This window comes from Gavialis gangeticus, unplaced genomic scaffold (genome assembly GCF_001723915.1).
Source record: "Gavialis gangeticus isolate Ggan-Ray unplaced genomic scaffold, GavGan_comp1, whole genome shotgun sequence".
Classification (NCBI taxonomy): Eukaryota; Metazoa; Chordata; order Crocodylia; family Gavialidae; genus Gavialis; species Gavialis gangeticus.
In genome coordinates, this window is record NW_017728994.1 from 36,980,853 (window position 1) to 36,993,659 (window position 12,807).

At 39.4% G+C, this 12,807-nt stretch overlaps 1 protein-coding gene across 2 annotated transcripts in view; it reads right to left on the reverse strand.

Moving 5' to 3' along the window:
* Positions 1 to 3,142: 3,142 nt before the first annotated feature.
* The window catches only part of PANK1 (pantothenate kinase 1), a 43,206-nt gene continuing 33,541 nt past the window's right edge, over positions 3,143 to 12,807 (reverse strand). Inside the window, exons 4-7 of one of the 2 annotated variants that reach the window (XM_019502588.1) lie at positions 9,853 to 10,029; positions 9,041 to 9,164; positions 5,598 to 5,741; positions 3,143 to 3,884 (exon numbers count right to left, since the gene is read on the reverse strand). In XM_019502588.1, the coding sequence (XP_019358133.1) occupies positions 3,825 to 3,884; positions 5,598 to 5,741; positions 9,041 to 9,164; positions 9,853 to 10,029 (505 nt within the window). In that variant the 3' untranslated portion in view covers positions 3,143 to 3,824. The remainder of the gene's footprint in view (positions 3,885 to 5,597; positions 5,742 to 9,040; positions 9,165 to 9,852; positions 10,030 to 12,807) is intronic. The other variant, XM_019502589.1, reaches the window with a different exon arrangement.

Below are 12,807 nucleotides of genomic sequence, written 5' to 3' on the forward strand. Positions count from 1 at the left end.
CCCCCCATGCCCCTTCTGACTTACGTGCTGGAGGTAGTGCTCCACACTGCCGGCTCTGCTCCGTGCTGCACTGTGGCTGCGCACAGATGGACATTTAAATCAGCCAAATTATCAGGCCCATAGGGCTAATATAGACAATTTTCTTCATATTGGTACCAATCTGATATCAGAAAGGTGCATCGGTGTACCGCTAATGAATCCATTAGGCCCCCTGCTGCCATATCAACCTTGAATAAAAATTAACATGTAAATAGAGGCTTTATGGTAAAGTTGGATATGTTTTTACATAAAGCATTCTGGGTAGTTCCATTGTAAAAGTGCTGGAATTTGTACTTCAAAAGACTAGTCGCAATCATTTATGTTGCACCTTACTGGTTGAAGTGAATGAAAATGCACATAAGAGCATATTAATGGGAGAATAAGGCAACAAAACTATCTGACATAATGGGGACCTTTTAAAAGTATATTTTTACTCACTTATGTTTCCTTCCCTATTGGTTTCTTTTTTTCTAGTTTTTGTTTTTGCTTCTTTCCCTCTGTCTATTTCACAGCATAATCCAGTTTAGCAAATAATTCACAGGCAAAATTAAAAGGTAGTGACCACACAACCTTATGATTACCAAAAATTTTTGGTAATTATTTCTTTTAGAACTTTTAGGCTGAAGCTCATACAACAGAGATGCACATGGAGTATTAAAAGCAACACTGCTAAGAGACCCGGATACAGTACGTTAAGACTAGCTTCTCATTTTACAATTTACCCAGGTAGCTCAGAGCAGCTGAGACACTCAAGATAACAGTTTGTAGAATATGTATATCTAATTTCTGGAGTTGGGACACTTTCAGACAGGCTCTGTCCTGAGGAATTTGTTTCCTTTCTTGGAATGACAAAGCTCAGAAAGAAAAAAAGGGAGGACAGGAAGGATTTCTTCTTTTTTTAATAACAATGTAAATGAAATATAATCCCTTTGGTATGTGAAACGTAGTCCAAGAATGCTAGAACCATGCATAGTTGTATGGTTCCCTCTACCGTTTACAACAGTGAGTGCAACTACTGAAAACATCTGCACTGCTTTCTTTGTTGAAATAGTAGCATTAAGACAGTTTGTAATATTTCCACACATGAACATTGAGAAGAAAAACTAAACCAAACCAAACAAATATGCCAAAATTATGAACATAGTTTCATAAGCAGTAATAAGGATTACCAATATCCTATGCAACAAATAAATAAATAAATACATGGATAATTCATGTTGAACAGAAGCCAGGAGAAGTGACTGGAATCTGTTTGCCTCTGGCTTTTTAGTGGTATAGTGCAAAAAGGAGTAGTAAGATGACAAAGGGAATGGAAAACTCCATTGTCGCCCCTCGCCCCCATACTTGACAATCAAGTGATTAAAGACAAAGCTGCTGCACATCTCAAACAGGCCCAATGAATCAGTGGTAAAACGAGTAATAGTTGTTCTCCACACAGCAACATACAGAACTGTACATTTTCATGCTGCTAGCAATTTTTGCAGAGCTTGGTGTTCTAGCTTTGGAATATCTCCAAGTTAATGCGATCAGTAAGTATTTGCTTGGAAGGTTAGATACAAGGCTTATTTTCCCCCCCAAAATCCATTCCAGGTGAAGCTGATTAGAATATCTGATGTCTTTATGCTGCTAGAAATTAGAAATTGTCTGTCTCATTCTTTCCAGTCAACAATTCCCAACCATAGCCCATATCCAGTTTCACTCCTCTACACACTTCCTGAATTTTATGCAAATACTGAGGTTTTATGCAAGATGCTACTCCTACAAATTTTTCCCCTCTTTGAGCACTCCCTGCACAGCCACTCAAACAGCAAGCCTTTGCAGCATGTCTACACTGTGTTCAAGAGCGCTACAATGAAGCATGATATACTGGATCCACAGGCACTAAACCATGCATGCATCAAGCATAAGGTGGCTGCTATAGTATGGAGTTGGGCATGCTTATTGGGCACATGGCCCAAGACTAGAAGCTTTTTGGTGCATGCCTGGCTCCAGTCCAGGACAATTACACTGCATTAATTTAGGGACATAGTGCCAGCACAGCAGGCATGCCATGGCATGGTCAACGAACAGTGCATATGCAACAAATGCTCTCGTTTTTCACCATTCAGTAAAGTGCACAATGTTTGGAGCAGCCACTATAATTATCAGGATCACACAGCACTTTAATGGCTAAAAAAAAGCTTAATATAAGCTTATTGTGTTTATGGAAGACTAGAGACATTATACCAGATGCATTCCCATTTTAATTCTTTTGATTTCAGTTACGTTATGTGAATGGACCAACTTAATTATGCTCAAAGTTCTTTATATGTTCTCATAATGTATAAAACCTACGTAAGCAACAGAATTTAAGGAGGCAAAACTTTCAATCCTGTCATAAAAGAAGCAATTTAATAAAGGCTGAAATAAGTGAATGAATCAAGGTAGCAAAAACCAAAATGCAACAAAAGGTGAAAAAAAGCAAAGTACCAAAAAAGCAATCATAAAAGTAACAGGAAGGCACTAAAACATTCTGCTATTTATTCCACATACCTAGGTTTAAGGAATAAATTTCACAGACCTAATATAATCATCACATTAGTAATGGGCTTTATTTCCACCAGACAAGTCAACATTTTAGTCAGTATAAACCTTTTCAAGGTTTGAGATAGGGAAATTAATTTTAAAAAAAGGAAGGAAAAAAAACAAAAAATACCCCTCAAAACACATGCTAAAACTATCCTATTTCTCTCATCAACCCTGTACATTATGTGACATCATATCAAAAAGGTTGTTTTCAAATACAAGCTTGCAAGACAAAGAACTATAATGAATAAATACTCAGACCTTAAAAATCCTGGAGGGAATAGTTGCCTTTTGCTCAGAATTCCAAGACAATTACATAGGAAGAGATACTGAAAACTGTCTCCCATTATTTTCTTACTCCAAGCATCTGCAAATTTATAAATATCCATACCCAACAGCATACCCTTCCATGTATAAGAAAAATCTCACCATGAGACAATTTCACTTTAGTTTCAGGGCTTAAATTAAAATTTTCAATTTATACTTTTTAAAATCTTCAGTGAAGAGAGACCAAAACACAAGTTTGTTTGTTTTTTAATGCAATACGCAGGTAGCAGCGTGACTTGTGATTTCAAAAAGCTGCAGAGGACTTCAAGAAACTTTGGATTGTATTCCTTCCCCTGCAGGTTTATTAGCACCTGTTTTCAACAGAAACAGGTCTAAGAAAGGTCGTCATGTTTTTGGGGAAGTGATGAGAGGACAGTGTCCTAACTGACTAACAAAATGAAGATAAAAAAAAAAAAAAAAATCAATGACATTAGTGTTAACAGTAAAGTGTGCTAGCTTTGTAGTTTCATTTGAAACCAAGAGCAAGTCATGAAACGTCATGAAAAATAAGATAAAAATCTCCTAGAGTGATTATTAAATGAAGTTAAAATTACCACACTAATAAGTAAACCCCAGAAGAAAAGCAGGCATCTTTCATTATAAGTTGTTCTTTAAACAATATTCACTTTTTTAAAATAATCCATAAAATCTGTATGTTTGGCCATGGTGCACATTTCCCCCTAAAAATACAGTATACAGAAAAACCTCTTTATTCCCAGTATGAATTTTGAAGTATAAACTCAAAACCCAGAGTTAATGATCAGCTAAAAGGATTCTAAATTATTTACAAATCCAGCAGGTAGAACTGCCATAATGGCTTTGTTTCCATCCTTGTAGTGGCTTCATTCTATCCAGCAGCATCTTTGATAGGTATCTGTGTCCAGGTGGCTTTGTCACTGATCATCTGTCATTTTAAGCAATTCTAAAAGGGCTCCAACAGCTCCAAAGTAACCCTTAAAAAACAAAAGAATAACAACTATTAGACATTTTGAAATACGTAAAAAGGAGTATGATTGTAAAGGCTGGATGTATTATTAGGCCCCTGGTGCATGTTGCACTTAAGATGCGATTAAATAGTGACCTGGCCATACTCTATTAATGGCAAGATAAAACCAGGAATAAGTGACAAAGTTGTTACACGTATTCTGTGTAATAACTGTTGCTGGCTCCTATCGCACCTTTACACTGAACACATGGCCAGTGCTCCCAGCATCTGGAATATACTCCCACCAGTTAGCAAAGCTCCCAAACACAGGTGCACCACACACTCGTGGCTGGGATCTCCATCAGCCAACAGGGCTCCCAGCAACAGGAGTAAAGGCTGTCAGTTTAGGGGGAACCCAGGATCATAATCCCAGCTTTCCTCACAGTTGAAATACAGTGCGACAGGATTTGATGCTCGATCCCATGGCATGGGATGGAATCGTGACATGGCAGAAAGGGCAGTTATTGAGACCGCACATCAGATACCATTGTGCCTTTTTTTATAACAGCTGTTAGTAGCCTAAGACAGGTAAAATTATGCATCCTAAGAAGTCAGTCAACCTACATAAGGCTAATTAAATTGACACTAGTTACAGTGACAAAACGATAGGGACCAGTTTCAGAAACGCATCAAACAACTCATTTAAGTAATCAAAAGGAAAATGAGAAAGAATACTGGATATACTAAGGGTGCTTATACAAGTAACATTTTTGTGTGATTGGGCCCCTGAAAGCACTCTACAGCCATGACATAACACAAGTACATGGCTGGAAAATGCTTTTAAAATGGCCAATATCACAAAATGTTAACCCTGGTAAAATTAAGTATTAGATTATGGTGCTTTAGAGCAGAGCATCTTAGCGAACTTGTGTTCTCTCCAGGGTTCCTTTTTTGCACTAGGACAGGGCTGAGCTAGTATTCATGACAGCAGCACCAGCCCAGTCCCATCCCCAGGGCTGTCAACAAGGGAGAGAGGGGGGAAAGAGGAAGCAGCCAGGCAGAGCTGCTGGCTGCTTTTGAATGGCCAGAGATGGGGGAAGGGGGAAGAAGGTAGAATAGAGCCCCCCCATTTCACAGGTCCAGCCACCAGCTACACCCCCCCACTGATAGGGGTAAGGGAGGGGCTTGGGAGAGGGACAGTTCAACAGCCTCCTTGGAGGTTTCCAGAGCACACCTGCCTCCTGGTCAGGACCAGTGCAGAAAGGCTCCAATCCCACCTCCTCTGACATCGTGGGTTATGGGAGGGGAGTGGAATAGCTCTAACTTATGGTGCGTTATGTAAAGCACCATAAAAAAGTTAGACTGGGGCCCTGAACATCTCCAGGAACCCTAAGTGATATTACACTTAAAGTAAAACAATTTATATTTTAAACAAAATTGTATCACCTCTGCAGAAAGAAAAAAAAAGAAAATCTCAACTAGTCTACCAAATCTTGAACAGCTTGAAGGTTGCATATGATCCTATATTTAAAAAAAAGTGGGGTTCTGGGAGGGGAATGATTCCTGGAAGACTAGTGGCTAAACTGCTTAAACTCAGGGATTTATCAGGAACATTTTAAACAACCTGTGTGTTAAATGCTATTATACAAAGAACTGTCCATGGATTTTTTTTTCTTTCTGAGAAGTCGTTTGCATGGCAAATCTATACACTCAAAAGAAAGATTTTTTTCTTATAACTCACAAGGAATGTAATGAATACCTCATGTTCCAAAAACAGAGCCTTCAGCTGTCCCTTGGACCAATAATCCATGGCATACGCTAGCACCTTCATAGCAATCATATTGATTCTGAGAAAATTTCCAACAAAAACCACCCTGTCAATGTTCTGTAAAATCAAAACAGATAAAAACACCTGAATTCAGAATATGTTATTTTATGCAAACATAAAATTTACCACCCTTAAAAAACAACAACAAAACACACACACATCCTGGGAACTTCTAGCTTTGTACACTTTAGCATTTTCTGACCTTTAAACAAAGAGACTAGGACTACTTAGTAACAATTATTACCAAGAAGAAAAGTAGCATCAGGATATTTAATCTGAAGGACAGGCTTAAAAAAGTTGATACACAATCAACGTGGTACATTCAAAATGTAAGAGAGTTTCCATGATACAACAGAAATGGATAACACTGCTTTTTCCACAGTATAATTATTTTATTAATATTTAATTTCTCAAGTGGTGTCTCAAAAAAATCAAGATGGTTAATAAATCCATGAGGGGAATTTATGAGGAATATTTAACAAGGATTACTTTTGATATTCAGGAAGCTTGAACACAATTCTCAAACTCTGATTTCACCATGAAAAGTGGTTGTCATAGGGCAATGTGGCTTCCAAGTTTATTGGGGCTCAGCATGTTGTGCTCAGTTTTCATGGAAAACTTGTATGAAGTTACAGGGACAGTCATTCATATAACACAATATCCTTTTACACATCACACAACCTGTTGCGAATGTCCTTGCAGACATAATTGTTCTTGCAGATACCTCATCCAAACTAATTCTATTAATAATGCAAAAAGAAAAATAGAATCTAGCATTTGTAATTTTAAAATTACTGAATTGGTATGTGTGACCAAATCAACCACAAGCCAACACTTGCAGATGCATGTCCTTTAAAAGAGTCTTGTTAAAACAGCCCACATTTCATTAGTAGCATCTCCCTGGAAACTTCCCTAAAAGAAGAGGACAAGTTACTGCAGCTCTATTTGGCTGAAACAAGCACTAATATCTAAGACTACCACAGATTACGTTTGTATACCTTGCAGTGCTGAAATAGTTAATATTGCATAATGTGTTTATTTGGACTATGACACCCTCATTCAGGGTTGTCACCAAGCAGTGACAAAGTACATCAAGGCATAATTGCCCATTTAGCAAGCCTAAAATGTTTGAGGGGGAAGGGAGGACTAGAGGGAATTTGTATGTGCAGACCAAACCATTTATATAATACTGCTTCAATTATAGAAGCAAGAAGAGTCAAATTAACCATTTCGAGTCTGGCCGTATCAATGTACATTTATTCAATGGACATATATGGATGAGAATCTAGGAAAAGCTGGCATTTTAAAGGGTTACAGTTAAAATGTAAAATACTCCATTTTCCTTAAGAGTACAGGACTTTATCCTGTAAGACGTACCACCTGACAAAACAAAGACAGGGAACTGGGGGGGAAATGTTTAAAGCAACACTGGCAAACTGAGTACCTTAATTTAAACTTCCCCTAACTAAGATTTCATTTTTTTAAACCATATATGAAATTATTAGAAAGCTCAAGGCAGGTAGCAACCAAAATGGACATACACATTTTACTGAGAAACTCAAACCAAATTAAGTATTTATAAGATATTGTTCATCATAAGCATAAGAAGAATGAAAACACTGTATTCTTGCATTAAATTCTTGTTACTTTAAAAAAAATACAGCCAAAGTATTTAAAGGGTGAAAAGTGAAAGCCTTCATAATGAAGGCACTCTAAATTCAGGTTTAATCATACCAAATCATAACAGTTGACATGATCTATACGTTATGCAACCTTTTTGTTAAATCATTGAAATGCCCAGATAAGTAAAAGATACAATGCAAATTACTGTAATTACTCAAATCCAAGACTAACCCCCCCACCCCATTCAACATGGGGGGGGGGTGTGAAAGCCTTTCATTTTGGATTCCAGTACAAGTGGGGGCTCAGGTGGCTACTGTGGCTCCATCTCCGACCCCAACTTGGACCTGGAGTTGGAGTTGGTGCCACAGCCGCTGCCCCCCACAGCTCCTGCACATTTTCTCTGCTGTTGCTGATATGCACCAAGGAAGAGATTGCTTTTTGCAAGTATGGTGCATGGGACAGAATTTCAGTGATGTGTAGCCACATGATTTAAGTCAAGCAGAAAGCAAGGTAGATTTGCACTTTCTAGACTGACTAAATTAGAGGTATGTGTAGCATAAGTTTTTGATGAAGTGAGTTCCATTACATACAATTTGGTTAGTCTATAAAGGTGTAAATCTATCCTGCCTTTAGCCAAATTATTCTAGGTTACCTAACTGACATAACCTAGCTAAATTTGTTCAATTTGCCTCTACTTTGGATTTCTGAAGAGGGAAATCTCTTATGTTCTACCATGCATTTTTTGGAAAGAAAGTCAAAACTGAACAGTGGATTAACAGGGACCTCACTGAAAGTTTGTTTCTGCAAGGTTGCTACTTTTAGATTAGGAACTAACTCCTCATGACTAGTCTAGGATTTCTCTCCATGCTCATATACTTTCACATATCACAAATACATTTTTGTGTCACACTTCTGAAATAAGCATAAACAAGTTTAATTAAATTCTTGAAGTGCTGGTATAGAAACTCTATTCTGAGGTAAATGCAAGTTATTTATTCTACCTGACTACACCTGTAGTTAATTCTGTAGATTAAAAATGAAAGCACCTATCCCTTTAAAAAAGATTTAAGAATTTTCTCCCAGTGGCTAAACCTGTTGCAGAATATCGCCGAGTGCTTTTTTTCCTTTTAACGCAACACATGTCACTTTGCTGCAGCTCTCTCCGCTTTGATAGCCCTGTACAATGCTGCTTGAACTCCATGCCACAAGGCAACACTGTAAAGAAGCTGAAAGCAAAGAGAATACTGAAAATACGCATGACTCGAGATGATATCCTTCCATAGTATTTTTGGATCAGAAAATTAGAGAATTTTAATTTAGTAAAAGATTCTCAATTAGGTAGGCCACAGAAGCCAAAAAAGGTAGTGTACATAAAATGCTGCAGTCATGCTTGGTTATGGAGTAACAAAAGCCGCTACATCAAGAAATAATTAAAAGCACTGAAGTCATTAATGTTTTTGTGATCTAGCAGTGAGAATAAATGAACAGATGAAAGCATCATTAGTTAAAGTACACAGATATTATAAAAACCCTTGCTTTTCATGGAATCCTAACATCTTGCAAGCGAGGTGTCCTTTATAGAAGATGTTAATAGTGGACTGCAAGAGTTGGAAGCTAAAATTAAATGCACTTGCATCCATCTGGAAGAGTCATACATGCAATACACTTAATGTTTTCATCTATTTATTAGATTGCTGCTAGAGGTCTCAACCAAAGTGAATTTGCAGTCTTACCTCATTCAGTGCACACATTCGAGCAATAGAGCCTATGTTATTGGTGATAGTGACCAAAGTAGCTCTAGCCAAGTCTTCCTTGCTGGTGGTGTCTCTCTTTTCTTTACTCATCATATGGCCAAAGCTGTAGGGAAGAGACCAACCCTTCACATTCAAAGTATTTAGAAAAGTTGCAAGATAAATTTAGCCAAGTAGATCCATGAAAACATGTACAGTTTTGCTTGGATTTGATGCCCTTGACCAGTGGGGAACCAACTTTTTTTAGTAGGTTTGCCACAAATTAGCCATGGACCCTCCCCATGCCTCACTCCAAACCTCCTTCCCGTCTGATCTGTTGCTCTGCATTCTGAGCCCAGCCCTGTACTCCTAACCTGATCTGTTGCTTTGCTTTCTGCCCTATATACCGTCATGCTACCTGTCCCCTCCCCAACCTGCTGTGTATCACGCAGACAGGCTGCCTGGGCCACTTGTAGTACCCATGCCACATATTGGCCAACCCTACCCTTGACTTTGAGCATAGCAAGAATAAGTGAAAAAGGACTTAAAGAACAGAAACACAATGGATGAAAATAGTTACAATGAGAAAGTGGGTTTCTTTATCCAAAATAACTGCATTTTAAGTGAAAGTGAACTATGGCCTTTCCACTGAATACTTCTAAGTTTTTTAATAAACAAGAACCAGAAGCAAGAGATCCTACTCTATACAGCCAGTTGAATTTCAAACAGGAGTAATTCCGCATATTGAAAACTAAGTTTAGGGCACACAGCAAGTTTCTACTGAATTCTTTGAAGCCAACCAAGTTAATATGTACCTCGAAGCCACAGCAGATCCTTGAAGGCCAAATCGTTCATAATCCCCTCCATAAATATCTTTCACCAGTTTGTCAACATTAGTGCTGTCTCCTTTAGCTGCCATTTCTAGTGCTTCTTCAAAGGTCTCGCAACCCGTCAGCAAACAACACAGGCCCAGGAATGTTCCACCTCCAAGACTAGAATGAAAGCAGAGTTCTTAGACACCAAATTAATTTAAGGAGTTCTAGCCATATTGTTCAGCCCCCATTCCTATTCATTTCCCATTTTTCTGCTCTACTCCAAGAATTTACATCTACAATTTGAAGAGCTGAAGAGACACTTGTGGCTGCAACTATGGCTGGAGTCAGATCACATGGAATGTCCGTAACTGTAGTTCCCCCAGACCTCTTAATTAGAAAGAGGAAAACTAGGGAACTATGGAGTTACATGGCCTAGAGCAGTGGTTAGCAACATTTTCTAGAAGTGGACTGAAGTGACTCAGTCCAGGTTTGAGGACAGCTGGTGCCAGGACCTAGCTGCTGCCATAATATCTCTGTCAGAAACTTAGTAAGGCTGTGTAAAGCTTTGGTTGCTGATTCAATTCGGCAGAGATTCGGCCCAATTTGGCAGCTGAATCTGAATTGAATCAGGAGACCCTGTAATCTCGCCAAATCGAATCGGAACCCTCCAAGTGAATTCAGAGAGATTCAATGATTAAAATAGAGACAGTTTTACATGTTTGTTTGTTTTTTTTTTTAAACACATACCTCAAGGTACCAGGCGGCTCGTCAATGAGATGGTGGGGCAGATGGAGCATCCTGAAGGAGTGCAGGAGGGTCCCCAGCGTGCTCGACGGTGGACCCAGAAGTGGACCAGAAGCTATTCTGGTCCACTGCCGGGTCCGCTGCTGAGCGTGCAGGGGCCCCCCTCCCCCACCTCAGCAACTGGTGCCTCCTGGGTCTGGGGAGAGCACCTAGGGTCCCACCCTGAGCCAGAAGGGCCGGGGAGGGGGAGGAGGGGCCCAGCGCGCTCAGCAGCAGACCCAGAAGTGGACCAGAACTACTTCTGGTCCACTTCCAGGTCTGCCACCAGGCATGCGGGGGGCTCCCCCGCACTCCTGTGGGACACTCCATCTGCCTGGTACCTCGAGGTATTAGAAAAGACATTTAAAGCTGCGACTATGGCCGAACCGCTGATTCTCCAAACCAGCATTGAATCTTCAGATTCAGATTCAGCTGAATCAGAAAAAGGGACAGTGGTCCAAATCAAGGAATCAAGTCAGTGTCTCCCAATTTGGGACAAATCCAAATTGATTATGGCCTGTTTTGCACATACCTAAAACATAGATAGCTATAGGTCAACACTGGCCAATACTCAAGTCCTCTTCTAGGCCAGAGAAGCAGCAGGCTGACATAGTGATCCCCAGAAAGAAAAGAGGAACTGGAGTAAAGGCACGTAATTCAGACAGAGCACTGAAGACACTGCCACAGTTGGAAGAGACCTTAAGTAGGCTAATCTCCCTATGTACCTGAACACAAACACAGGAATGCTACTCTTAAAACATTCCTGAAGTATGCTTCTGCAAGCTCTCCTTTAAAACCTCCAATGAATGAGATTTCCTAGGCAGTCTATTCCACTGCCTCATTATAAACAGTGTCTCTCAACCTTTTTAGGGTCAAGACACCTTTTGCAAGGGCACCCTCAGAAAATGCTATTAGCTTTCACTTATTTTTTGATTATGGAAAAACAACACAGCAATTTTTTCTGTTGCAAAGAACTCAGACTCCAACCGGTCAATTTTTTGTTTTGTTTAAAACAAAACACTATGCATTATTTGAAATCATTGTGTTTATCTTTTAAATCATGTCTGCATACCTAGCATTGCTAACGCTGCACGGCATCCCCTTTCACCTCTGAAAGAATCTCAAGGCACCACCAGGTACCAGGGAACCCTGGTTAAGAATCAGGGATCTAACACTATGATTGTTTTTCCTGATACCTAATTGAAACCTACTTTGCTATTATTTGAAGCCACTGTTTTGCATCCTGCCATTTGCAGCAAAAGAGAAAAGTTGTTTTCCTTCTTTATGGCAGCTTTTCAGACACTTTACCAGTTTCAAACATGTGTCTCCCCTTATATTGCCTTTTCTATGAGCATTTAAACAAGCTAAACACCTAGTTCTCTCGACTTGTTCTTGTATGTCCATCTAGTTCTCAATCTTTCCTCATTCAGGTTGCCATCCAACCTCTTGCAACTTAACTGCCTACCTCTTAACCTTCCCCAACTTTTCCACGTTCTACCTAAAATATGAAACCCAGAACTGTAGACAATACTACAGATGCCTAACAAGCACCAAGCAGTGGCACTGTCACCTCCCATGTCTTATACCTAATACTTGTTGATGCAGCCCAAAATTGCATTTCCTTTCTTTGCCATGGCATTACACTCACATAAGTTACCAGATGTACTAAAATCCAAGATCCTTCTCTGCAATAGTGCAAGCCAGCCAGTTCTCTCATTCTATATTTTCATTTTTGATTATTCTTCTGCATTTTGTCTGCATCAAACTTCAAACTATTGTTTCTAGCCCAGATTTCCAAACTATCAGCATATTTAATTCTCCTCCAACCCTCCAATGCATTTCCAATAGAAGTTCATGTTGGACTTTGTTAAAAGTCTTACTCTAGTTCAAGTATACCACGTCCTCTACATTGCCTTTATTTACCCAACTCCAGCCCATTGCAAGGCAGTTTTACATTTAAGACAACCCTCCAATAATTAGATTCTATTCATAGAAATTTTATAAACATTATAAATTTATACACAGGATAGTATTGGAGGGTCATCTTAAATACATATTCCTCACAACTGCAGTAGAGAAAGTAGCAGCAGGCAGGGCAGGGGGGAAGGCAGGTGGAGAGGGAGGGAGTGGCCTGCCCCTATACCCCCCTACTCACTTGTCCCCCCCCCCCCC